Source organism: Emydura macquarii, unplaced genomic scaffold (genome assembly GCF_026122565.2).
Source record: "Emydura macquarii macquarii isolate MOO-44397 ecotype Brisbane River unplaced genomic scaffold, CSIRO-AGI_Emac_v2 contig_3044, whole genome shotgun sequence".
NCBI classification, from domain to species: domain Eukaryota; kingdom Metazoa; phylum Chordata; order Testudines; family Chelidae; genus Emydura; species Emydura macquarii.
The window spans coordinates 3443313-3470867 of NW_027133181.1; the positions used below are offsets into that span (position 1 = coordinate 3443313).

Genomic DNA, 27555 nt, shown 5'->3' on the forward strand with positions numbered 1-27555 from the left:
AGAAACCCCATGTGCTGTACAGTAGGTGACAGGTACCTTAGATTCTGATGTTTTTGTTCAGCATCTGAAATAAGTGTGTTCTGATTTGTGTGTAAATGTGGAGGGGAAGGAGTTTTAATACTCATGAAAGTACAGGACTAATAGCCAATGCACTTTATTCCTGATCTACAAGTTCTTGCTTTTCCAGTCCTTGGTACTTTCTGAATGAGTGGTGTAAATCATGCCAAATTATGTATGGTGGACAAATGTCAAATGGAAAATTGGATAAGACAACTACACCCATTTTTATTTGAGAAAAGTATTGGGAATGCAAGATGATATATATTTATAGCTTGTTTCATGACCTTAGGTCTTTGAAGTGGCAACATTGGCATGACCAGATTGTGAAAGGCAGCTTTTCTCTCCAGTAATGGTAGATGCTCTAGGGAGAAGTTGTGTCTGAAGTCCCATACTGTGGGTTTTTCTCCACTATATGCATTAGTAAGCAGTGCTTCAGAAGTTTACTGTATCAACTTTGAAAAGAAGCACACTTTGAGAAGTTAAAAGCCATTTTGCCACATGGGTTTTGTTAATATACTGCTATGGGGTTTCCATCTTTTTTTTCCTCCCTTTTCTGGTAGACATGAGGTTCTGCTTCTGATATTTTCCACCAGCAGTCCTTTGTCCCCTAGTTCAGCAAGCTGAATGTCTTCCACTCCTGTTGGCAAATTTGCAGTACAACAGATAAATTGAAAGTCCTGTCATCCATGGGCAGCGGGTATCATAGACCTGAAAGGCTTAGCCTTCCCAAACAGTCAGGCATAGCACCACTCATGCTCTGCTGCAAGGTCCCTCCCTCTCCTGCTGTGTCCCGCTCTTCCCTCATAGCCCCACCCCAGGCGGGTGGGTGTTGCTGCAGCAGCTCTTCCCGCCCTTGCTCAGCCTGTCCCCCAAAGCAGTCAGGGACTCGGGGCAGCTGGGACAGCGCTTGGTCTGCCCAGTGCTCTGGGGCTGTGGCCACCCAGGGCGGCGGCTGGGACCACCTGGAGCTGAGGCCACCTAGCCAGCTCTCCAGGACCCGGGGCCACACCTGGCTGGCGCTCCAGGGCCACACCTGGTCAGCACTCTGAGGCTGAGCCAGTGGCTTGGGCTGACTGGGTGTGGTTCCTCCAGCTGCGGTAGGGAGCTTGGCCCTCTGGCGAGGGAGATGGTGGAAGGGGTGTGGCCTCAGGTGGAAGGGGTTCATGTACTGCCCATGCTCTCATCTATTTCTGCACAAGGGCGACAGAAGTCCCTCAGGGCTTTCTCTGTATATTTTCCTTTCCAGGGAGGCCTCTTTTCCTCTCTCTTCGGCCTAGCAGCAGTTCTGGAGAGAAGGGGTCTTTGGCAGGATTGCAGGGACTGGGGAATTCATCCAGCTTAGTACTTCCTCCACACTACTTGGTGGTTGAAGTAGGGCCCAGTTCAGAGGGGTATGCACTTCAGCTTCTGCTCATGTCATCATACTCTTTTTTAAGATCTACAGATTGTCTAGTCAATACTCTCTGCAACAGTAAGAGCTCACTCACCAGATACCTACCTACCTCATGGGCATAGCAGTTTAGAGCACCTTACAGTGAGATCTGCCATGCAGCAACTTGATCCTCAGTCACTCCTTGGGCATTCCTTTTACTAAGCACTAGTTTTACTTATTAAAAACTCTCTAACTTCAGTAGAAGCAGAGTTAGGCCATGGTAAGCATCTTTGAAACTCCCACCCTGTATGTTTTATCCCCACTGGGATCTGTTTTGCTTTCCCTTTGTGAGAGGGAAGCCATCATCAAAACTGGACTAACAAGACAATGGGTACTTTCTCTCAGGAGAAAGACAAAATTAGTTTCCCTGCATATAATGTTTTCCATGTGGGTGCCAGCTATTCAATGGGAAAACACCCTGCACTTCCACAAAGGTTTTCTTATCCTAACTGACTTAGCAGAGCACAAGAATAACCTTTTTGGTGTGATATGATGGGATATTTGGAATGAGTAAGAGAAAGTTCAGTTAGCAAAGTATTTCAATTGTTTATCTAAAAAAGAAACCCGTTTAGTCAAGTTCATTAAAATGTCCTTTTCTAGTGCAGTGTTTAGTTTTTTGTTTTGTCACATTTTTGTTGTTGTTGCTTCTCCTTGGCTATGATAGCATGCCTAGCTTCTCAGTGTAGCTGTATTACCTCATATGTGCTAGGAGAGAGAGTGAGCATTCAGGTTGGAAAGAGATGGGGGGTGGGGGGAATCACAAAAGAGAGCTTGTATCTACCTCCAATATGTGAAACAAAGTCTGAAAGACCATCACTATCAGACTAACAGAAATGTGTATAGCCAGTTGGGGAAAATAAAATTATACGTTAGAAAATTAATTTTACCTTCCAAATCTTGCTTTACAGGATATAGTAATTGTGATAATATAGTAATTGTGATATCGAGATCATCCCACACAGAACCAGCAACTTACCTGCTCCTCCTAAATGAATCATGTTGCAGTTCATTATCCTTCCCTTTATTTAGGAAAAATATTTCACACTATACTAACATTTAGTCTGCTATTTTACAGAAAAAGAAAAATGCAGACAGTGGGAGAAATTCAGACTCCAGAAAGGCAAGTTCTGACCTCAGTCTAGTGAGAGAACATGGGGTTTTGTTTGAATGTTCCCCTGATAACTGGACTGACCAGAAGAAACCACCACCAACTATGACTTACTGGGTTGTAGGGTAAGTAGAAAGAAACTTACTCAGGTTTAAATTCTGCTGTATCTATCTGTCTTAGAGTTTTCTATAGCAGCCACCACCATTGTAGCTTCGTGCTGATATTCTGGCATCTTGCTCCAATATCTTGTGTTTTCTCTGTTCTTCTAACTCCTCAACCTCTGCACTGCCCCCACTTTGCAAGTGAATCCTACTTGTGCTGCTATTCCAGCACAAAACTCTTATCCAGTGGTGAGGGGAAGAGAGATAGAAATGCACAAAATTCAGAGGGTATGAGAGCGAAGGGGGTGAAAAGAGAAGTGAACAAATTTAACTTTTATTGGGGAGATCATATTTAGAATATTAAACTACCAATCCATTTGGAACATTTTCAAAAGGAGTCTTTATTTCAATGTGCTTTCAAATAAAAACACATGAAATTAAACACTGCCATTATCATTGTAAATGGATTATAATTACTTTTTTGTTGTTGGTTATACTAAATGTTAATTTTTTTCTAAAGTGATTTTTTTAAATTAATCTGCAGTTGGGTTCTGGTGAGTAAGTTCCTTATTGCACAATTGTCTCATGCTTATTTGTATATTAGCACATAGTGCTAGAGTTGTGAACTAAATATTAAACATCAAAACTACTCTGTAGAAGGAAGATAATTATAGTATAACATATAAACAGTTATGACTGTAGCAAATCTTATAATGGTTTAGGTCCTCAGCATTAGGCCATATTCCATAACCACCACTTGTCATACATCCTTCTCCCACCCTAGCAGGACACAGCATTTACTGTCAGCATTATAGCTTCAGTAATCAGAAAGTAGGATCATCATCTGTTAATCAACAGTAGTACTTCTCCTTCTTTGTCTCCATTCTATCTTTGGTCTCCTTGTTAGAAGGATAGAAAAAGAAGAAGAAAAATTAGTGAGAAAGTTTAGGAAGTCTGAGGTGCCCATTGATCAATACTTTCAGCATGCCAGAAGCAAATTATTAAGGGCAAGGGGCTGGATTGGAGTTTAATTACTATAGTTGCTTGACTCACTGAATTTGTGTTCTCAGTTGTGGAGCTGTAAAGCCAATAATAAAGACTTTTGCCCAGCTAGCTTGGGAGAAGACCACCATGAACCAACTTACCATTGAATAATCTTCCCAACACCACATTTCAGTATTTGGCATAAACTGTTGTTTCTAAAGCATTTAGCATGAACGTCACCTCTCTCTTCCACCCTCCTTCCCCCCCGCAAAAAAATGAATTTGGTCTGGAATCATAATTTTAAAAATTCTTATGGATCTCCTGAAGCGCTCTCATCTCTATAACAGAGTATGTCAATTTATAGTACTGCCAGTTTCCCTTCAATTCAAATATTTTAATAAAGACTCCTGTACACTACTGAAGTCAAATAAGTTTATGTAACTATAGTCTGTGAGCATCTACAATGTTGCTATTAGGATTAGAAAGGTTAAAATCCTAGGTATAGTTTAAAATGTTGCTGGCCCTTTTAAGAAAACCTTCAGCTTTCTGGTCTCAGCGTGCTCAAATAATGTGTGACATCAAGTGCAACTCAATACCACTTGTGGAGAAAACTGCTGTGCTCACATATTAGTAAGTTCATGGTTTTGGTTCCCACTCTGTAGAGTCACCAGAGAGCTGACATGTAGTAATGTACCTACCGAAAAAAAATTAAGTTTAAAAGGATCTGAGTACTATAGTTTTCTTCTCAAGCACTCTTCTGGGTGTAGTTTGAAAGCACTGAGATTTGAAATAGTGCAGAGAACCCAGTATCATGCGAGTGAATATTGAGAACATGAAGAACTTATGCACTACAGAGTCTTGAAAAAAACTGAGCAGAGGTGAAATTTAAATTGTTTTAAATGTATAATAAATGGGAACTAAAAAATTTCCAGGAGAACTGTGGGAATCTGCTATTAGTTTTGGTTTGCAATTACTTTCAGCTTGCTATTATAAAACACAAATAGAATTTCTAGAACAGTGAACACCTCTCTCTGACACTGGATTTTTGTTTTTCTCCAGGAGACTCTTCCTACATCCAAAACCTCAGGAGTTTTATGTCTGTTTTCATGATTCAGTCACAGAAGTTGCTGTTGAAATGGCTTTTAAACTATCCTTTGGCTTAGCTACATAGATGTGCTTCCTGACTAAGCAAGCGTCCTGAGGAGTGTTGGAATCCATCTAAAGCACTTAAATATAAACAGAAATTGATTAAATCATGAGGCCCTGATATGAGTTCTTTTGAAGTGTTTAAAAAAAAAAAATCTGCATTGTGGACTAGCTCTTTTAAAAACTGAAGGAGCACTTTAGTACTGATTTACTACATCAACTACCTATGGGAGATGATGTTTTTGGGAGAAGCAAAAACATTAATTTTATATACAGTTAAATGGATCATGATGAATAAAAAGATGGAATTACTTATCTTGAGTGTAGCTTTACTACATAAAACATTAGCATAACATGGACATTCCTGTAATGTCCAATGTTTAATATCAAGTGCAAGATATTACACTTGATATACTGGCTAGATATCTGGCAGTCAGCAATGGAAAAAACACAACTTTCTCTGGTAATTAAGCACATGCATCTCTAAGGGCATGAAAAATTTCTGGATGGTTTTAGTACTACTCTGTTAATCAGGGGCAACAAAACACAAAATTAGCAGTTTATCTTTTTTATCCATTGTGATCTTTCATACAGCCAAGGGCTATAATAATGTTGATATTGTAATACAGTTCATGAATGGTATTGTAAATAACAAAGTACTAAATTTGATATAGAACAGTTTTGATCTTGATGAAAGTATAATAGGTACTAAAGTGTGCGGAAAAAGGCTTTAATTGGGAGTTTTATTTCTGAAAGCCAAGCATGAATATAACTATTTTTATATGATAATGCTTTTATAATAAATAAATGTGTGTATTTGTAGGAGGAAAACTGTGTGCCTTCTGCATTTTTTGTACACACACATTCATTTTCTGGTTTGTCACATTAGGCAATATTAGTTTGGTTAGCCTTATTATGATTTACAATAGGATATTTTTCTTCATATACCTATTGGTTAGGTTATAAAAATGTTCATATGAGGCAAGTTGAAACAAAACTCTTGAGAAATCAAGATGCCTTCTACAAAGCCCATCTTTCCCACAAATCGTTGAAACTTTTTGTAATCCACGGGCCTGCTATTTTCAACAGCTTTCTTAAAAGCTGGTTTTATTTAGAATGTATATTTTTAGTCCCCTTTCTCTTGTTTTTTTTTTTTTTTTCCAGCAGTAACCCTTGGTGCTGACTCCTTGGGGAGCATCTCATCATATACCATGTCTACAGTTGAACTGTTCTTTCTGGTTCTGTCATCACTGATTGCTTTTCATCATTTGCCCAACAAGAGAATGCAAACAATCAAAGTTCATGATTAAACTTAAAGTTGCATTTTAAGCAGTATGGTTGGACAACTCAAGCTGAAGAAAAATATTGAAAAAATCAAAGGCAGTTGCAGTAGGCTATCACTATCAAATATATTTCTTAGGTCTTGTTTGCATGAGAAAATTGTACCAATTTAACTAAATCAGTACATATTAGACAGGATAAAGCACTAATATGCTAAAATAAAAGGAGGGGTGCAAACAGAAATATGCCTTTGCTAGATTCGAGTAATACTTGTGAAAATGGAAAATGTAGTGACATCCAAGGTGAAGCATGGTCAAGTAGTTAAAGTGCTGGACCCTAGGGATGAAATCCTGACCCCATTGAATTCAATGAGAGTCTATACATCGATTTCAGTGGGACCAGGATTTCATCCTAGCAGTCAAAATATTTGTCTTTTGGCTTTAACATAGCTACATGGCTACATTTTTTGTTTCCAGCTATGAAATATCTGGGCCTGTTTTCAGACTGCAGAACTCCCACAGCTGAAGGCTCCAGTCCAACAATCTGCCCGCTTGTGTTGTACTGAATAAACTTAAACATATTCTGCAAGGAAATAGAGAGAAAATTCAAGTATTAGCTTTCTAAGACAGATAGTTCCATAGTTATTTGCTGGTATACAGGACTGTGATTGAGGTAAATAAAAGTTAAAATATAATCTTTCGTCTGGTTACACTCTTTTTCAAATGTGCTGATATTGTGTGTCCTGCTAAAAAACAATGGTACAGGGTTTTTCTGTAAAACATCCTTCATAATACAAATCTCAGAATTTTGTAGAATTGTGTAAAATGTTTATTAGTCTTCAGTTTCTAGTTGATTATAGCAAACTAGCTGCATGACAGAAAAGGCCTCCTTTTGACTATTAGCTCAGTTTCCATTTGCCTAATCCTTTTGGTTACTGGATGGGATGTTCTCCATGGTGCTTCATTCCCCATTTATATCCAGCTACACTCACATAATGGGAATCCTACCCCACTCCAGCCATGGGCTAGACATAAAGCTCTCTGGAACCCATTATTTGGATAATAGTTAGAGTTGTACTAGAGAAGCACATCACTCCCAGAAAACCTCTCTGGCTATCTATGCTGCTTTAAGGAGGGTCCTGCTAGCCTGTGCACAGAGAACCAAGCTTACAGCACAATCTGATCTCCATTTAGCAACATAATGAGTTACCTCTAGATGGCTGCCTATGTAATAACTTTTTTAACTGATGCTCACATTTGTGGTGTGTTCTGTGTCATATTACCAAACAAAAACTACATTTAAAGTTAAGGCTGCAAAAGGACACATCCCATCTACCCAAAACTTAAAAGTATAGAAATAAGAAGTTAAGGAGAAAGACAGCTGCATTCCTTTCCACTTCATATTAGCTACAGCACCGTCAATACCGAATTCCAATGTTCCATAAAGCTTTCACTTCTATCCCCAACAGAGACTTCTAGGCAACAGATACCCCAATTTCAGCAAACATGCACTCTAATGCAAAACCTTAACACTGACCTCATATGCTTTTCACATTCAATGCATTTTGGAAGTTACTTTGTTTTAACACTTAAAGTTTTGTGTTAGAATAAAAGTTTAAGTTGGGGTACCATATAGTCTTTTGGTATCTGTTGGAGATGGAAAGGCTTATGGAGCTCTGGAGTTTGTTAATAATTAATTAACTGCACCATGATACTGCTAAACTATTGGTGTAAAGTGTTGCAGTAAAACATCTTTCCTGTTGAAAATACCAGTCAGTTATAGGCATCTCCTACAAACGCATTTAGACAGATTCAAAAAGAAATAGTATGGAAAAATCCTAGCTATAACATTCCAGTTAAAGAATAGATGTGCCTCCTATGATGCAGTAGATAAAACACAGGGTTGTCTCTGCAGCAAAGAAGTAAGGGTGATAATAACATAGTTTACCTAGGTAGCATACCAGATAGTAAATTTCTACCTATGCCAGGACTAGTGAAGAATCTGACAAATAAAAAAGAGCATCCTGTGTACAACCACAAGTCAAAAGGCATTTTCAATCATCTGCACACACAGAAGAAGCTGAAAACAGAAGTCAAACAAGGGAATTTTTGATGATATATACATCATACTTCTCCCTTATGAAGGATGGGGTATATAATTAATTTTCATAGCACTCAACGTGTGATAGGTGCTTTACAAGATGCAGACAAGGTCTCTGCTCTGAAGAATACCCAAGCTAAACAGACCTTACACATGCGAGGGGATGGAATGCAACAGCAAGTGCATGACTGAGTGCTGAAATTAGTATGGAACTTGTTAAATCCACAATTTTTGTTGGAGGGTTTATTGCTTATTTTGTTAATACTTCTCTCAATCCAGAACTAGGTTTTGTAAATTTTTAGAAGCGTGTTTTAAGGAGGGTCCTAAAGGAGGAGAGAAAATTTCTTATAGAACACAGTAGGGAAGATCTTTATCAGATATATTCAGTGCAGCTCTTGGCTTTCTAACTTTGGGAAAATTTACAGCTATGAATCCATGGTACATGAACTTGATGACAAAAGGAAAAGAAATGGAAAGCAGCTACTAAAGGAGTCAAAGCTCAAGTTTCATGGCACAATAGAAATGTGATCTTCCCTCTTTGCATTCATAGAATTGCTCATAAAAATCATTATAGGGGCAATAGCTATGCAACAACTTGGTGAAGTGCCAGGGTTTAAATGATTAGATTTCAAGAAATTAATAGGCAGTAGAAAGAAATAGCAGCCTTTACATCCATAAACAAGCAAAATGTTCGACTGTAAAAAAAATATGGTGGTTCCCCTTTGGTTGATGACTTCATCAGCCAGAATAGTGTCAAGAACTTGGGGAAAAGGTTGTAAAAATCACTTTTAAAAATCTTGCTTTAATAGTAAATCTAAGAGGAATAGATATGTCTGGCTTGTAAATGAAATAGACATAAGTGAAGCAATATTTATACAAGCAGCTGGTTTGAAAGAATCTGAGAAACAGCTCAGACATCAACATTAGTTTTCTGGGCTGTTACTCCCTGCTTTCTGGTAGCAGGAGGCAGACAGCTTTCAACAGCTTTCAGAGGGTTTCTGGAAAGCCCACTTGCTGATTAAAGTGATTATAGGCTAGCCAAGAATGGGGGGGAGAGATTTAACAGCCTTTCTTCCATGTTATTCAGTACAGCATTATTTGTTAGTAGGTCAATACACATAGCATTGCATAGTTCCCTGTTCCATTATATCTTTAGGTTCCCAGCTGCAGTCTCACTTTCTTGCATGCTGCATAGGGTAGAGTTCTGTTGCAGAGACCAATGGACCACCAAGTCTTGGTTTACCAGTTCCCTTGATCCTGCTGTCAAGCCTGTCTACCTTCTTCTACTCTCTTCCTTGCCAACCCTTTTGTGCTACTAACAAGAAGGAGAGAGAGGAAATGCAGCATTGTGTCCGTCTTCTCTCTCTCTCCTACCATGCAGAGGATTGGGCACCCTCTTTCCCCATGTCAGGGTAGGCTGCATCGAAGCCTGCTACCGTAATGGCAGTAGATGGTACTACACGCAACTGGCCTGTGCCAGGTGCTGGGTGGTGTTCAAGTAAGTTGGCAAACCTCAGAAAGTGCCAACAGCTTCAGGAAGATGAGGCTCAGGAAGGATAGTTGGATCCTTGATGGAGGAAATGCTATCAGAAGGCAGAAGAGTTAAATCATGGATCTAACCAACAGCAGCCACCAACCGGAGGGAAAGCAATGGGAAACCACCCTCTGTGCTTTCTCCCATCAGAATTATCATGGCAGAAGAGAGGCAAAGTGTTAAATTGTGCTATATTTCACCAATGTTAAGACATGAATAAATGGATTTACTTACCTACTTCCCCACTCTCACTCCAAGCAGGTCAGAGGCATGGTGGAATACACAGCCCATTTTCTTTGTCTTCTGTCACATTGTCAGCACAAAGGGTCAGCAGGGAGATGAGCAGCGTTAGGGTATATCTACACAGCAATCAAAAGGCATGATTGCAGCATGTATAGACATACCTGATCTATTTTTGATCAAGCTTGATCAAAGCTAGCATGAGTAACGATAGCAGTGAAGCCACAGCAGCTGCTCAAGTACATACCAAAGGTCCTGAGTTGCAGGGCTAACCATGTCTTCACTGATCCAATGTATCATACACCCTCACTCTCCACAAGGCTCACTTTCAATTGCTAACCTATCCCGTCCCCCACTTGCTGGAGTCGATTCCTTCTATATTAACATTTCAAATGACTACCTCAATATTCTCTCCACACACAAAATATCTGAAGGTGTGTTAGGAACAGTAGCATGACACAGAGTCTTTTATTGTGGTAGTCCTTGCGGTGTGATGGGATGCCTGCCGCTGCAAACCTTCCACACAGGAGCTCCCGCTGACTACTGTGCAACTTCCACATGTAGATGCCTTGCAGGAGTGGGCTTTGGACTGTAAATTGCTTGAGGTACAGCTCTGCCTTCTTTGTAAAGCATGTCATGCTGTAGAAATAATAATAGACATACTGTCAGTGAAGGAAATGGCAGGAGCTTGTTAGAAAGAGAGACGTGTGGCTTGAGCAGTTGAAGCTCAATAATCAAATGGCCCGGATTTACACATGCAATATGGCATTGATTAAGTTTTTCCTGCCCACAGATTACCATTTGGTTTCAGTGCAGCATCTGAAATATTTCATAGACCTAATGAAACATATGATATTCGAATGGATAAATATGAGGGCATCTGAGTATATACTAATGCTATTTGAGACTATTGTAAGCAAGAACATGAGGCTAAGTTAATCAAAGCTCACTGAATAATATAGTGGTATGCTAATGCTAAGCAATGGAAAGTTACAATTCATAACATGGATGGCTCCAGTTAAAGCAAAATTTAATCAGTGAATTAGGATATGTTTTTCTAGCCCAGTCATAAACTTCAAAGACCCTATGGATAATTCCAAGAAAAGCCTCATAGCATTAAGAATATATCTTAGTTTCTGTTGCACATGCTGTTCAAACAATGATAGTACACATAAACCTAAGAAGTTTAATAGTTATAACCAATTGATAGCAAAATAGAAATGGATCAGAAACCTTCAGTAGTGATATAACCCCCGCCCCAAACCCACACACAATTGGATGTCCCCTCATATTCAGAGATTCGTGAGGAAAATGCATCAAAACAATTATCCTTTGACACATCTTACAAACAGGTGCATCTTCAGAAGCAAAACTGTAACACTATGAAAGGACTCTGGTTTCACATGGGTATAGTGACAATATCACAGCTGAAAATAATTTTGGCAGAAACAGCCTAGAACCTAGGGATCATTAAGAAAGTGATCTTGAACTTTCAGAATAGGAAGCATACTAATTTTAGCATGTGATATAAACGTACTGGATCCTGACCAGCAAATCTAGTATCCTGATTCCTGCAGAAGCCAATTATTATTATTTATTTATTATGCTTGATATTCACAGGATGACTGTTTGCTCACACACAATAGTGTCTGAAAAGAGTCTGCTTTTACACCTTTCACTACAGGGCACCCAGATCTAATTAGCATATGAAAAGTGCTATTTTACCTACTCGAAAATGCTCCCAGCTGGCATTGCTCCTCAGACCAGAGCATTCAGGAACTTTGTATGGGCGCTTCTGAAAACCCCCCTGAGCACAAGGGGACAGATTTGTAAAAAGTATTTAGCTCCCTAAAGATGCAGCCAGGTGCTGCTTTTGAAAATCCCATTAGGCACCTCTGTATCTCTAGACACCTATATACCTTTAAAAACCTGGCCCCCTCTGCTCAGGCAACATGGTTGCAGACAAATACCAGCTTTGAAAATCCCTGTGTGTCCAACTTCTGCTTCAGCCCTTACATAGGCACCCAGATTGCAATTGGTTCCTGCCCAAGATTTAGAAACTGCCCTTTAATCAGCTTCACATTCCACTTCTGCTGCATTTAAAAACTTTTTAAAAACCTGTTTAAACATTCCCTACACTCCATCTATTTCTGAGTTTTTTCTCTGACTCCAGGTGCTGGTGAGGTCATTATACTCTCACGGCAGGCTCCTGACTGCCCCATGAAAACACTGCTGTAGTGCTTGAGAAACCTTGAAGCAGAGTGGAAGGCAGGGAGGGATATGTCAGATATGGGGTATGATCTTGGACCATTTAAGTCTAGGGGAGTTTTGATATTAACTTCAAAGGGAGCAGCATCTGTCTCTGGGAGAAGAGCAATGCCTAGGAAGCATAGCATTGTACAGCAGTGAATTTTTAAATGTCCCCATGGCTGAGCACTCAGATGGTTTGGGCATTCAGTAATGAAACCATTGTCAAAGAACAAGCTCTGCCCACTCCTTTCAAAATAGCCCCTGTAACCTGAAGAGCCAAAATTTGGCAGACAAATGCTTGCAGAGCACTCAAAGGAGGCCTTTTGAAAATTCCCTTGTAAGTGACTTGCCCAAGGCCATCCAGATAATTTGTGGAAGAGTTGGGAACTAAACCTAGATCTCATGAATTGTAGTCCATTATCTTAATTATTATTATTATTATTATTGTAGTCAAATCCTCTGCATTTAACAAAATATGTAATCAATTCTTTTTCATACTTTAGTTAATTGCCTTCTTACCATTATATAGTGAGAAGCTATCTTCTCCTTTCTGAATAATGGGAGCTTTTTTATATACCTTAAACAACACCTATTTTTTGTAAAGTATACCATACAAAATGTATTAATTCAGAAATACCAATTCAAGACTACCTTAATGTATCAGCAGTGCTGTATATAAACACATCCAAATTTCAGTCTTTCCTTACTGAACAAAATAAATTCATGTACCTTTAGATGAATATTTAGGACAAACTATTACATGAGCGGAGACTAAACATAACTCCTACTCATAAAATTATGTTCTCTATCTTAAACCAAGAGCTGTTCCTGTAGTAATGAAACATCAGAACTGATACTACAGAACAAATACCATTACACCTGTAGTCAATTATCCACATTTATAATGTTAAAGTTTCATTTAAAGGCCTGCTGCTGCTCTCATTACAGTCAAAATCACTGACTTTAATAGGAATTGGATCAGGCACTCAAACAGGAACACGAATTCAGGAGCAGAATTAAAGCTCTTTGGGTGCTGGATCTTTGTAAATCTCTGAGTTAACATGATGCCTGGCTGCTGCAGCCTCACATGAGAAGCTCTGTGCTGTCAGGGAACCCTGGAGCACTGGTTGAAGCTTTCTCCGTTGAGCCGGAAAATGTTTTCCCAGCACAGCTATGATCAGCTACCCAGCCCTGTTCCTCAGCCAGTCCTTGTTGCCCGGCTCTAGCCTGCTGCCAACCCAACTCCAACTCCTCACTGCCACACTCCAGGTCTCAGGCCCTGCTGCCTAGTTCCAGACTAGAGTCCATCCCCTCTCCCTGGCTCCCTCTGTGCCTCTAGGCCCCTGGCTGTGCTGTGGTGTGGTCAGCTCATGTGACCTGCAGGGCTGGGTTCTGAGCGGTGGCAGTTGGCCTGGGCCTGCTGGGAGGAGCCTGCTGCCTGGAGCTCCTGCCCTGTCCCAGCCAGCACTGCGCTGCCCTCTCCTCTCCTCTCCTCTCCGACCGCACCATGCAGGCCTCAGAGAATCAGCAGCTCTTCGACCCCATCTCCTTCGCCTCGGACCTGATGGCAGGGGGCGTCGCGGCTGCCATCTCCAAGACCACGGTAGCGCCCATCGAGCGGGTGAAGCTGCTGCTGCAGGTGCAGGCCTCGTCCAAGCAGATCCGCGCTGACCAGCAGTACAAGGGCATGATAGACTGCTTCGTGCGCATCCCCAAGGAGCAGGGTATGGCCTCCCAGGATCCCCGACCCTGCCCCACGCTTCGTGCACATCCCCAAGGAGTAGGGCATGGCCCCCAGAGTCCCCCGGCCTTGCCACCTGCTTTGTGCGCATCCTCAAAGAGCAGGGTATGGCCCCCAGAATCCCCCGGCTTTGCCCCCTGCTTCGTGCGCATCCCCAAGGAGCAGGGTACAGTCCCCCCAGGATCCCCTGGCCATGCCCCCTACTTTGTGCGCATCCCTAAGGAGCGGGGTACAGACCCCCAAGATCCCGTCTCCTGCTTTTTGCACATCCTCAGGGGGCAGGATACAGCCTCCCAGAATCCCATGGTCCTGCCCCCTGCTTCATGCACATTCTCAAGGGGCAGAGTATGGACTCCCCAGGATCCCCTGCCCCCTTCTTTTGTGCGCATCTCCAATGAGCAGGGTACAGACCCCAATGACTCCTACTTTCTGTGCATCCCCAATGAGCAGGGTATGGACACCCCCCTCCCCCAACCTCCTACTTTGTGTGTATCTACGTGGAGCATGGTGTAGATTCCCCACGCACAATCTTGTTCTAGCCACACCCTCCTCCAGTTCTAGGGTTGCCCGGAGTCATGCATTTTGCGTTACACTCCCGCATTTATCACCCATGTCGTGCATCTATGTCCACTGGCATTTCATGCATCCAGCATAGCTGAAGACATGTGGCAGGATTGCCCCTCTCGTTCAGCGTCCTCACACTAGATGATGCCTGGGGTGTAGGCTGCCTCCTCTCCCACTGCTCCCCCTACTGACTTGCAGCTAGCAAGAGAGGAGGAGGCAGCAGCCGCAAAACAAAGTAAGAAAAGAGCACCTGCTGCTCCAGAGTCTGCCTCACCTGCTGCACCACCCATCCCCCCACCCCCAGGTCCTCTTCACCAAACCCACCCACATCTTGGCGCCCCCTGCCAAACTTTCTTTTCCACCAGTCATCAGTTCATGATGTCTTAACTTTTATTTTTCTTGTTGGGATGAAGTTGAGGATACCCTCACTGGTTGTTCTTTTCCAAGTGATCACTACTATAGCATTTTCTGAGGAAACACTGTGGTGTTTTAATAAAATTATGTACATGCACGCCACGATTTTTAATTGAGCATAAATCAAAAATAATAAAAAGCCAGAAGTGACACTTTGTGTAATCTACAGACATATCTTCACATGTTGTAGGAAAAGTGTGTGTTCACCTATTTATGGGTTGCATAAGCCAATTTCGGGTTGGGTGTTTTGTTTATTTTTAATAGTCTTCCTTTATCAATAGATGCAGCTATTTGGCATCCTCATCTTAATGCCAATAAAGACAATCTTTAAAATATAGGGAATTTTGGACCCTAAAACTTTGGGGGTTCCCCTTTGTGAATGGACTTTCACACATTCCCCAAGCCAGTCCAGAAGACTGAGGCAAGTCTGAATTGATGCATGTCAGTTTCACCCAGCTGTTGGTTGAGAAAGCCAGGCACAACAACTGAAGGTTTTTCTTTGGTACTGGTTAGTAGCTCTCTCATGACTTCCTCAAATTTTCTATCGGATTCTAGCTGGCAGATCTGTGGTAAATTTGTCAGCTCATTTCTGTGCTGAGCAGTCTTTCTGCAGTCCAACAAAGTACTTAAGAACAAATTAACTTTTAAATACATATGTAGTCCTCTTGACTTCATATTGATACCAGCTGATGCAGTGATGTCAACGCTTATGTTGTTTGTTTGAGTGAGACTCTCAACTTATTTGAAAATAAATTTTCTAGCCCTTCGTGTTAGAGAGAGAAGAACAGAAGCATGAAATCTAAAGGCTTAAAATGAAGGCAAATAAAAGAACCCAACACTTACTATTCTTTAAATTCTCATGATTTGTAAGCAGTCTCATGAATTTTGGGGGCCTGACTCATGATTTTTGGATGCTTGGAGCTGGCAATACTGTTGATGTCTTGTCCCATCCCCCCTAAAGTGTTATGAGGAACTACAACAGTCAGAAGTAACTAGGTTATCAGCAAGACAATAATGACATTTAGTTCACAGTTGGAAGGTTAGAAACTTTTTATTAATCAAGGCTTAAGTTCTGCAAAAATGGAGAATGGAACTCTCCCTTACCAAAGAGAGCTTCCCATTCATCAGCCTTGAGTAGGTCAGTGGATTTTGTGGCCCCCAATTAGGTGCTTAAGTGAGTGCAGTTGCAGATGTAAATTCTTGCTATGGGATGGGCTGACAGTATTCCCACAGATGATTTTGGTGTGACAGTGATCAAAGTGATCCTGCTACTGCAAAAATCTGCCAGTGGTTATTTCCACATCTTCTTACCTAGAAGGTTATTGCTGTTGTTACTATCATTATTTTTATTTGTATTATAGTAGCTCCCCAAAGCCCCAATCAATATTGTGGCTTCATTGTGTGGGGCACTATCTTGATAGTGTGGAGGCCACTTTGGCAGCATTGCCCTGAGAAAACTAATAGAACTGGTTAGAGCTAGCCACTGTGCAACCAGACTGTGTGCAAACTTCTCCACGCATCAAGTAGGATTCCAGACAGGATTTGCTCCTAAGTGGTGATATTAGTTTACACACTTGCCTATCTCCTTAACTTATATTGTCCAAAGGGATCATTTTTGAATATATAAAAGGAATTTAATGATAAAAGCTCATTGTACATACTGAGTTTCCAATGTGCTTCATAAACATTTTCACCATTATATTTATATGGTGTCTGAGCACCCTCTATAGTGATTAAAATATACATGCAGGCACACTTAAATGAGATAAAGAACATGAGTGGTATATATATCCCAGTGACAGCATATGATAAGATTTCTTCACATACATAAAAAATATGTATCCCAAATCTTAATTATAAAGTAAGGAAGTTAGGAATCTTTACCATTTCTGAACATTATTGTCATTTCTCTTATGGTCTCAAGAGTTGAGATTTCTCATTACTGGCTACTAATGCAGACATCTGTGGGTTAGTGTTAGAAAAAAAAAATCAAGATTTCTAGTATCAAATGGTTGAAAAATAAGAGAGCAACATCTATACAGGAATATTTTTGGCCACTTTTACAACTCACCATAAACTAGAAACAACAGTACTGTCATATAAAATATTCAGTGTAATATAATATAAACATTGTCAGTGTAATTTAAGAACCTGTTTTCTCCTACAGGATTTTTCAGCTTCTGGCGTGGCAATTTGGCAAATGTTATCCGATATTTTCCAACACAGGCTCTAAACTTTGCTTTTAAAGACAAATACAAACAGATTTTCATGTCTGGAGTGGATAAAGACAAACAGGTGAATGTGCTCTATTAGATTTGATCACTTCCATAAATAAATAAATAAGTTTTGCTGTGGCCTAGAGCAGGCCAAGATTTTCCAATGAAAAATGCTGATTTGATTAAATCTAAATGTTTGACAAGAAATTAGTTATCTAATTTGTTGCATGTGAGAATAAACAGCTCAAACATCCCTTTTATCTATATCTGTCTTGCATTATCTTTTCAAGATTTCTGTAGTGAATTTCTGTAATTAAAAAAAAAACAAAAAACAGCACTCTCTTCTTTTTCTGAAACCTTTTTCTGCAGTGCCAGCAACAATTCTTGCTGCAGGCTTTCCTGTTGGTACTGACCTGAAAGATCCCTGACATTCACTCTTCTCTGATTTATCTCTTTATATTACATGTTAATTCTTAATCCATTTCCTTTTGTTCAAAATAAATAAATATTTAAGCAATTTCAGTTTGCAAGTGCTCCTTTTTACAATGGAAAAAATGGGATAAGCTTGGTATAAATAATATTGAATTCACAGTTCTTTAAACCTCTTTTCCTTCTCATAAAAATGTACCCATCTGGGATGCATTTGCATCTTTTTAGGACTCAAGCTTTATAAATCTTCTATAAATGAAACAATGCTCAGGATTCAGTTCTTTAAAAATTAGAACATTTTTAAACAATCAGTGTGTTCTTTTTTGAAGCTCAGTCCATTGAGTGCATTGAAGCACCAGTCCTTGTATATGTTCTGTATTGTGGGAAAGCCTAGAGAGGAATGAGGTTACAAGCTTTAGTTGTCTTGCTAGCTGAAAGCTGTTCAAAATATTTCTGTATCAATTAAAAGCAGTAGAAATTGTGGGAATAAAAGTGCCTGATCTGTAGCTCCATTAAAATCAATGCAATTAAGCCAATTTACACCAGCTGGGACTCTGACAAAATGTTTTAATCTCTTCCCCTCCTGTTAGCTTTTCCTTGCACCCTTTAAACACTCTGAGCCAAATCCATCATTCCTATAAGTCCATTGATTTCAATTTGGCCCATAAAACAGAGGGACTTTTTTTTTCTGTTGTGGTACCAACTGAGTGCTATTGGGTGTTGGTGCACAGTTGTAACATCATCAAAAAGCCCCAACAGGCCATACATAATGTGGGTTTGGACAATCAATGACCAGAACCATATTCTAATATATTCTAAAGTGTCTTTTGCTTGCTCTTGGGAATTACAAAAGCACTTTATAATTAAAAATAGAGCAGAAGGAGACCTTACAAATGTTTTGTAGTGAATGTGAGGACAGAAAGGGAATCTTGTCAAATTGGTATATATGAAATACTACCTCACATACTTTACTCTCTGATCCTTGCATGAACATTTATTATATATTAATTTGGAACATTATCTGATTCTTTAGATAACTTGAATTCTTTAAGTAGCCATAGAGAGGTCAGTATGATGGGGTTGTAATTCTATATTTTCATAATCTTATGCAGTAATTTTTGTATTTCAGTTCTGGAAATGGTTTTTTGCAAACCTAGCTTCTGGTGGAGCGGCTGGAGCAACGTCTTTGTGTGTAGTATATCCATTAGACTTTGCGCGAACTAGACTAGCTGCTGACATTGGGAAAGGTAGGGAAGTCTTTTAAATTACCCTTATAATTCTTCCCTACATGTGTTTCAGATTATTTTTATATATCCTTGTGTTACCACAAAATCAATACTCAGCTGTTTGCATTAGAGGTCTTTGCATTACTTAGAAATGTGCCCCAAACAGTTTAAAAAGTCATAAAAATATATTTCAGTCCAAACTGCTATTTTTAATTGTTTGAGGATTCAGTATCCTGAGGGCTGGAAAATGAATGGCAAATGCAACAGAGTTATTTTAAAGAAGGGCCTATGCATACTATATTGTAAAATAGTTTCATGTTACATGAGTGGAGGTAAGGTTTGATAGGATGCTCACAGAATAAGCAACTACTGGGTCCAGGGAATGAAGGGGTAGGCTCAGACACTCTAGGGGGCCCTCCTGGCTCATAATTTATATGAAAATTGTGTCTGGCCTGGGGGACATGAGAAAAGAAGACATTTCTCTGTTGTCCGTTGGCCAAACTATGGGGAGGACGAGGGAACCTGGGCTCTTCTACCCTTCTCCACCCCTCCCCCGCTCCCTGCAAGGCTCTCCTGGGTGTGCAGCAGCCATCTTGCTTGCCCCTACTGCTGCCATGCCCTCCCTGCCCATAGCTGAGGTCTGTGTTATCAGGAAAGTGTTGGGCTGACCAGATTGACAGTTTGGGGGGATCAGGAAGGACTTTTCCCCTTAAGGAAAGAATGGGGGACCTATCCTCACCTTCCTCACAGAATTCTGGGGGCCTGGTTTTAGGTAACTAAGGAGTAAGGAGAGAATTAAAAAGTTCTATGTTTAAAAAGTGGAATTTGTCATTTTAACACCACTTACAGCCAATATTCATTACAGGGTAAAGACTGAAAGGGATCAGTTCCCAGGGTAAATATGAGCATAAAGAGATAACTGGTGAGCCATTTTAGCCTGAAGGGAGAATGGCAAACATTAAGTTTTTGCAGAGGAAGTTCCTTGCAGGTATTTCCTCATTCCCCCTTGCAGGGAGAGGGCAAGTGGATTCAGAGGAGGACTGAATCCTAGGGTTAGACTGAAAGGAGTCAACCCTGAAATATTGGTTATTTGGCATGAAGATCATTTAACGCTGCACGGCGCACAAGTCAATGTCTGATTTTTTTTGGAGGGGAGGGGTATCCCTCTCCCCATTACATTTAAAAGTTAATAAAGTTGTCGCTGGCTGCTTTAAATCCATCCCTAGGTCTGTGTTTCATGCTTCTGTGTGCCCTGATCAAATGTTGAATTTGTAGAAGAAACAGTTAGAATCAGCTAACATTAATTAATGACTTGGAAGTTTGGATTACTTTGAAGATATTATAGTGCCATTCTCTGGACAGTGATGCATATCTGCAGAGGAATGTTTTCCTTCCCCAGGCAGCTCTCTGCTCTACTGTGTGCAAGAGAAATGTAATAGATTCTCCTGTCTAGCAATGTCTTTGGACCCAAAATGATGCACAATTTTATTCTTTTAAAGCATTGCTGTTCTGACAAAGACACAAATATGCACGTTGTTTAACAGAAAAGTTCTTTTATTCTAGGTCTTGCTGAGCGACAGTTCAAGGGCCTTGGTGACTGTATTATTAAAATTGCAAAGTCAGATGGACTTGTTGGCCTGTACCAGGGGTTTGGTGTTTCCGTACAGGGAATCATTGTGTACCGAGCTTCCTATTTTGGATGTTATGATACCATTAAGGTAACTCTTGTGGATAAAAGCTCATGCTTATAAGATATTTTAAATATTCATCAGGAATTAACAAAAATGTAACTTTTTTTCTTTGTCTTTAATTTTAAATACTCAAATATATATATATATTTTTAATTACAAAGGAGATAAACATTTTTGGATAATCTTTCCCTAGTAATTACAAAAGAAATCTAGGAAAATCACAGTTTGCACCTATTGATTTTGACATGAGTTTTAGATGATCAGAAATTACATGGTCATCTGTTGTTTTTCTTTTTCTTTTGTAGGGGTTATTGCCAAATCCAAAACAGACACCATTCTTGTTGTCCTTTCTCATTGCCCAAGCTGTGACTACATTCTCTGGGATACTGTCTTATCCCTTTGACACTGTCAGAAGACGCATGATGATGCAGGTATGCAATATATTTCGCTATTCTTTTTTGAAAATCTTGTTTGGATTAAAAGAATCTGGTAGGTCACTAATGTATTACCTTATAGCACTCCTCATCTGAGGTAAAAAAACTCTTATCGGTTGCAATCAATGAGACAGCTCCCCAGAGAACTGAAAAAAAAGTTTGACTACTCCCTGTTGTTAACTTAACTTACCTGAGATGTAGTGATTGACTCCTTCAAAATACTTGTGATCACCCAGGCAAAAAAATAAATTATCATTCAAGATAGTTTGCTGCAGACCATGGTCAAAGTTTTTTCTAGTAAAATTGATTCTCTTTCCTCCTTGGAGCCCAAGTGTTTTAAGACATTGAAGCCCTCACCCCTGAAACTTCTGGGAGCCTGATCATACTGATTTTGTGTAAAGGGATTTTTGTAGGGTTGGAGGATGAGCTTGTGTTGACTCAATCCCCCACCCTTTGACAGACTTTGAGCCACAGGAGCAGAGATTCCACTCCTTGTCATCCTCCCTGTGGTTTTGGGTTTTGTGAAAGTCAGAACCTTCACATTCATTTAAAGAAATTGTATGTGAATATATAAACACTGGATGAACTCTGTTAATTACTAGAGAATTGAGGTCTTCTTGCTATATGATAATTCAGTGGTACTAAAGGAGGGGGGGAAAAGATGTGCTGCAGAAGTTTTGATAACATCAGTGTGGTTCAAGGCAGCTTAGAATAGGAGTGACCTCGTTTAACTCCTATGCTATTTACTTGCCTACTGAAGCTGAAATGAAGCATCACAAGAAGGATTGCAGCTTTTCTAAATGCAGCTGTGGAGAACTAGCTAAATGAGCATTAAATCAGAGAAGTATTTAGTAATTCAAGCTCTCACATTTGATAGGAGGCAAACTGAGGAAAAGGTGTTCCCAAACTATCATATTTAAAAGTTCCTTACTAGCGAGGAAAGAAAAACAGCAACATTTGCAGTGTACTAAGTATTTAAATTTTCCTCACTGTATTGCATGAATGTTTTGTTTTTATTATTTGCATGCAGAGTGGAGAGGCTGAACGTCAATATAAAGGAACTATTGACTGTTTTGTCAAGATATTAAAAAAGGAGGGACTCAATGCTTTCTTTCGGGGAGCCTTTTCCAATATCCTTCGTGGAACTGGAGGTGCCTTAGTGCTGGTGCTTTATGACAAAATTAAGGAACTTTTCAATTTTGATGTTTCAAAGAGTTCATCATCTGACTAAAATAGTGGATAAGAATCTATTTTGCCTGTATAATTTACAATGATACAAGTTTCATCAGTTGGATTACATATTATTAGTTTCACTATTGTATTGTTAATTCTGTAAGAAAAACTAGAGAGTTATTTGTTTTCCCCCAATGCATTGTGTATATTGTGTTCTTTTGTTTAAAATACTGAACTTTCCATTTTTACAATGAGAAATAAAACATGCATGATACAGAAAAAAGATAATCACCTATGAAATATAGATATTTCAGGATTCCCCTCTGTCCTCAAAGAATAATTACTGAGATTAAATGCTCCACTTAATGAGCTTTGTTGCCTCCCTGGGGTTCCCTGGAAGATCTCTGCTTGTAGGCCCCCAATGAAGGAACCAAGGGAGAAGTGGATTTGCAGTAGTGCAAATAACCCTATGTCTGCTACTCTCCCATGTGCCAGAGCTGGTTGGCACAGCTAATAAAGTGGGCAGGGCTGTCTGGGAGGGGTTGTAAAGAGACACCCAGGAGATGTCTGTTCATTCTTCTGGGTAGTCTACAGCACCTTTCTTTACAGCTTCAGAAAGAACTTAAATCTGCCCTCCATTGATGAAGGGTGATGTTGCTCTTAAATATGCCCTTCTCTTCTGGGTGAGTTTCTCCAATTGTACCTGTGAGCTGGTGGGGATGAACTGAGCCCATTAACTTTTAGAAGAACACCAGGAAAGGCTAGTTTTCTTTTATTATTTAAAAAAAAAACAATCTGTTTTTAAATGTATCATCACATAGAAAATTAGGAAAAACTAAATTAGTAAATCATTTGAGCAAAAATACTCTAACCATACTAGTCAGCAAACGTAGCAGGGAGGGCAAACTTTCCTTTCCCTCACCCTTATGTTTCTATTAGAAATCCTTTTTTCTCCTCTGAGCCAGGAAAAGTCCTGCAGGAATGGCTGCTGCTCTATCCTCCTCCAACATGAGCCACTCTGCCATTGGCTAGATCTCCAATTGATCTAGATCCAATCTCTGCTCAATGGAAGCTGCATGGGACTCATGAGAAGGGGATTCATCTTATAGGTAATCTGACTGTGGCTTCCACATGGAGATCTGAGCAGAGAGAAGCTTGCTGGGGAGAGCAGCACCTCCCTTGCTCCAGTACCTCAGATCTCAGAAATCCCTAGAGTGCCTGAGTAGGAGTGTCTGAAGGGCCAGGGACATACTGGAAAGTCTCCTCTTCCATATGAAAAGGAGGAAGCCCTCACCCAGATGACCTTTCTGCATGTGGATCTCTAGAAGATGATCTGGGGCAAAATGTTTATTTTGCAGCTCACAACAAGAATTATATCCATGTAGTTGTTAGGCTTTTGTTTGCAGTAGGAAACAGCAGCATCAGAATACAACTGAATCAATGCAAAATATGTTAATGCAAAATTATGATTTATTTACAGTTTGAATGCAAAGAAATCTAGAAATAGAAAGTTATGTTTACCTCTGCAAATGTAACTCCCTCTTGCACATGGTTTTATGATGTATGACTGTACATGGCATTATAATTAATGTCTTACTGCATGGCCTGGTCCAGCAAAGCACTTCAGCTAACTTTAAGCAGATGGATAGTCCCATCACCTTCAGTTTGTCAGTTGGAAATACTATAAGCCCACCACTGTGGCTGAATTGCACCTTTCCACCCCAGTAAGGATGAATCTTACCCTGTGTATTTACCCATTTATTACATTATATTAACAAGAGGGATTTTTGCATGAATTCCACTTTTTATTTAAAAAAAGGAAACATATGGAGAACTGTATCTGCTCTAGTGATAAGCTTTATGAATTTTTGTGGTTCTGAATACACATGAACAGCATGTGACCAAAAGTGGAGATTTGTAGAGATGATCTATTCAGAAAACTCCAGCTGCTTGTAAGTAAACTAGCTCCATTCTACTGTGGTCATTGCAGCAATGTCACCATGACAACTGTCACCATAAGCACATCACTTTTCTACTGCATTTATCCTCTATCTTTTCCTTTCAGAACTGTTATGCACAGGTGAATAAGACAGAATTGATTTGCTTTTGATGCAATATAGTTACTGCCATTGGAATGTTTAAACAATAGAATATGTTTAAAAATAGTTATGATGCCATAGTTGTGAATTACAAGATTCAACCAGTTCTTACTATCTGAGCTTCAGGCGAAGAAAACTGATCCCAGCATGATAAAATAAGAACTGTGATAGTAGTAAAAATAGAAAACTGCTGATGTGAATTATTGGGAATGGTAACATCAAATACACCATAATGTCATAATAATAATCTCATACAAAACTGAATGTCTGCTGAAATACTAATGTTGTAATACATTACATAACTCATGCAAATATAAGAATGGTGAACTCCTCTCTAATATGAAGATGCAAGGAAAAGGGCTTAGCCAAAAGTCCTTGCTAAGACTACAACCCAAGGCGAAGTCATTTCCTAAAATATATATTGAAATATATATATGCAGACTCAGATCTCAGACTTCAAGAGTCAAATCTCACAGTCGGCTTAGGTTTTGTATTGCTTTTCTCATTTCTAAAAAACAAAGGCAGCAGTTGTAGAAAGTACTCTTTTTTGTGATGAAAGTTGAAAATTTGTGATGGACTTATTTATTTATTTAGCTGTACAGAGAAAGTAAAAAGGCACTTATCCTAGGCACTTCATGCTTTCAGCACTAATTTAAAACACAAGTCAGACAACAAAGATAAATTCAGATGCCAATCCTCACTATTACAAAGATAAACCAATGAAACATATCTGTTGGGAAAGAGTCAACACAGCTTGTGTAAAGAAAAATCATAGACTCATAGAAGATTAGGGTTGGAAGGGATCTCAGGAGGTCATCTAGTCCAACCCCCTGCTCAAAGCAGGACCAACCCCAACTAAATCATCCCAGCCAGGACTTTGTCAAGCCGCACCTTAAAAACCTCTAAGGTTTTTAAAAACCTGTAAATCATGCCTCACCAATCTATTAGAATTTTCTGAGAATGTCAACAAGCATGTGGACAAGGATGATCCGGTGGCTATAGTGTATGTAGACTTTAAGAATGCTTGGCACAAGGTCTCTTACTAAAGGCTCTTAATCAAAGTAAGCATTTGTGGAATAAGAGGAAAGGTCTTCTCATGGATCCGTTACTGGATAAACAAAATTGGAAACAAGGGTAGAAATAAATGATAATTTCTTCACAGTGGAGAGAGATAAATGGTGGATTCCCCCCCACAAGGATCTGTACTGGGACTTGTGCTGTTCAATATACACATAAATGAGCTGGAAACGAGAGTAAACAGGGAGGTGGCAAAGTTTGCAGATGATACAAAATTCCTCCAGATAGCTAAGTCTTAAACTGAGTATGAATTATTACAAAGGAATCCTCACTAAACTGGGTGACTGGGCAATAAAATGGCAGATGAAATTCAATGCAAAGATAAATGCAAAGTAATGCACATAATCCCAGACATAATCCCTACTATACATACAAAATTATGACAGTCTCAATTAGTTATTACCACTCAAGAAACAAATCTGGGGTCATTGTGGATAGTTCTCTGAAAACATCTGCTCAATATGCAGCAGCAGTCAAAAAACCAAACAGAATGTTAAGAATCATTAGGAAAGTGATAGAAATAAAGAAAAATCTTATACTGCCACTATATAAATCCATAGTATGCCCACACTTTGAATTTTTTGTACAATTCTGGTTGCCCCATCTAAAAAGATGTATTAGAATTGGAAAAGAGAGGGCAACAAAAATGATTAATAGTATGGAACAGCTTTAATATGAGGAAAGATTTAAGAGACTGGGACTGTTAAATTTAGAAAAGAAATGACGGGTGGGGGTGGGGGAGGGATATGCTAGAGATCTATAAAATAATGAATGGTGGAGAGAAAGTGAATAAGGAAGTGTTATTTACTCCTTCACATAACACAAGAACCAGGGTGTCACCCAATGAAATCAATAGGCAGCAGATTTAAGACTAACATAAAGACATACTTCTTTATACAATGCAGAGTCAACCTGTGGAACTCATTGCCAGGGGATGTTGTAAAAGTTAAAAGTATAACTTGGTTCAAAAAATAATTAAATAAATTCACGAAGGATAGAGCCATCAATGGCTATTAGCCAAGATGGACAGGAATGCAACCCCATGCTCTGGGTGTCACTAAATCTCTGACTTCCAGAAGCTGGGTCTGGATGACAGAGAATGGATCACTTGCTAATTACCCAGTTCTGTTAATTCCCTCTGAAGCATCTGGCACTGGCCACTGTCGGAAGACAGGATACTGGACTAGATTGATTCTTCTGACCCAATATGTCCATCCTTATGTACTTATTTACAAAAATGGGTGAAAATATTCAACTTTTTCCATATACCATCTCACTGAGAGACCAGATTCCTGCAACCTCCAGGGCACAAATGTGGGACACAATGTGTGACAAGACTCGAAATAAGGGATCCCAAAATATTCATTCAGGAAACTTAAAATGATATGGGATTCCTCCCATTAGTTTTTGTAATTTTTTTATAGAATGTCCATTTCATGCATCTTTATTTCTGATGTAAATAATTTTAAACAATCACAGAGAAGATACAGCAAATTTGTGTGGCATGTTAACTTTGGGGCTACAATTCATGATGACCCTCCAAATAGATAAACATTTGAGAACTATCCAATTAGATTACAAACAGTGTGAAGGTCTAGTGTGAATATATATGTCTGGTGCAAATCTGAATTCTTATTTTCCATGTACTACATAGATTGTTGATGATAACAGCTTCCTCACAACACGCCCCTGAACAATTTCATGATCTGAGTTTATGATTCACATTGCCATTACTGGTAATCTATTATGGCCTATATTTGCTGGTGATAGATCAGAATATTGGTCATGGTATATGGATCTTTTCACATGATCTATGTCAATGAACTGCAATATCCAAAAGTGGCTACCATCTAATGGCTCTTCAGTGGCGTATGTGAAATAAATTAGCATTCTTAGCATCCACACTGCAGAATAGACAATCTTAAATGGCATTTTTATCAGCATTCTCAGCATAAACCAGTATAAATTCACTCTTATGTTCATCATATGGTAATTCAAAACCAACAGCTTTCACTGTGTATCCAAACCATTCTAATTTCTCTGGAATAGGTTCATCTTTCATCAGTCTCAGATACCACAGTGAAGGTCACGTTTTTAAATTATATAGCTATTTTGTGTACATATAACGAGAAACAAGAGTGTGTTAGGTATTTTTTGACAGGTCAGAAGACATTGGGATGTAGATCATGAGGACCAATGGGAAGCTGCAACTGAGAAGGGAAGCTGCAACTGTGATGTGCTAACATCTCTGCAGT

At 39.5% G+C, this 27555-nt stretch overlaps 2 protein-coding genes across 2 annotated transcripts in view; both read left to right on the plus strand.

Annotated features, from left to right (window-relative positions):
• The window catches only part of INTU (inturned planar cell polarity protein), a 91739-nt gene extending 86085 nt beyond the window's left edge, over positions 1 to 5654 (plus strand). Inside the window, exons 15-16 of the mRNA XM_067530172.1 lie at positions 2568 to 2725; positions 4745 to 5654. Coding sequence (XP_067386273.1) covers positions 2568 to 2725; positions 4745 to 4856 — 270 coding nt within the window. The 3' untranslated portion in view covers positions 4857 to 5654. The remainder of the gene's footprint in view (positions 1 to 2567; positions 2726 to 4744) is intronic.
• An 8089-nt stretch (positions 5655 to 13743) lies between these two features.
• On the plus strand, positions 13744 to 22396 carry SLC25A31 (solute carrier family 25 member 31). The gene is made up of 6 exons (XM_067530177.1): positions 13744 to 13960; positions 17123 to 17250; positions 18730 to 18847; positions 20390 to 20544; positions 20823 to 20948; positions 21982 to 22396. The coding sequence occupies exons 1-6, from the start codon at positions 13744 to 13746 to the stop codon at positions 22180 to 22182; spliced, it is 945 nt and encodes a 314-aa protein (XP_067386278.1). The 3' UTR covers positions 22183 to 22396.
• The last annotated feature ends 5159 nt before the right edge of the window (positions 22397 to 27555 follow it).

Bases quoted from the DNA above. Each gene is read 5' to 3' on its own strand.
- SLC25A31 (XM_067530177.1), top strand. From the start codon at position 13,744: ATGCAGGCCTCAGAGAATCAGCAGCTCTTCGACCCCATCTCCTTCGCC. The intron at 13,961-17,122 runs GTATGGCCTCCC...TTTCTCCTACAG, and splicing joins GCGCATCCCCAAGGAGCAGG to GATTTTTCAGCTTCTGGCGT. The intron at 18,848-20,389 runs GTAGGGAAGTCT...CTTTTATTCTAG, and splicing joins AGCTGCTGACATTGGGAAAG to GTCTTGCTGAGCGACAGTTC.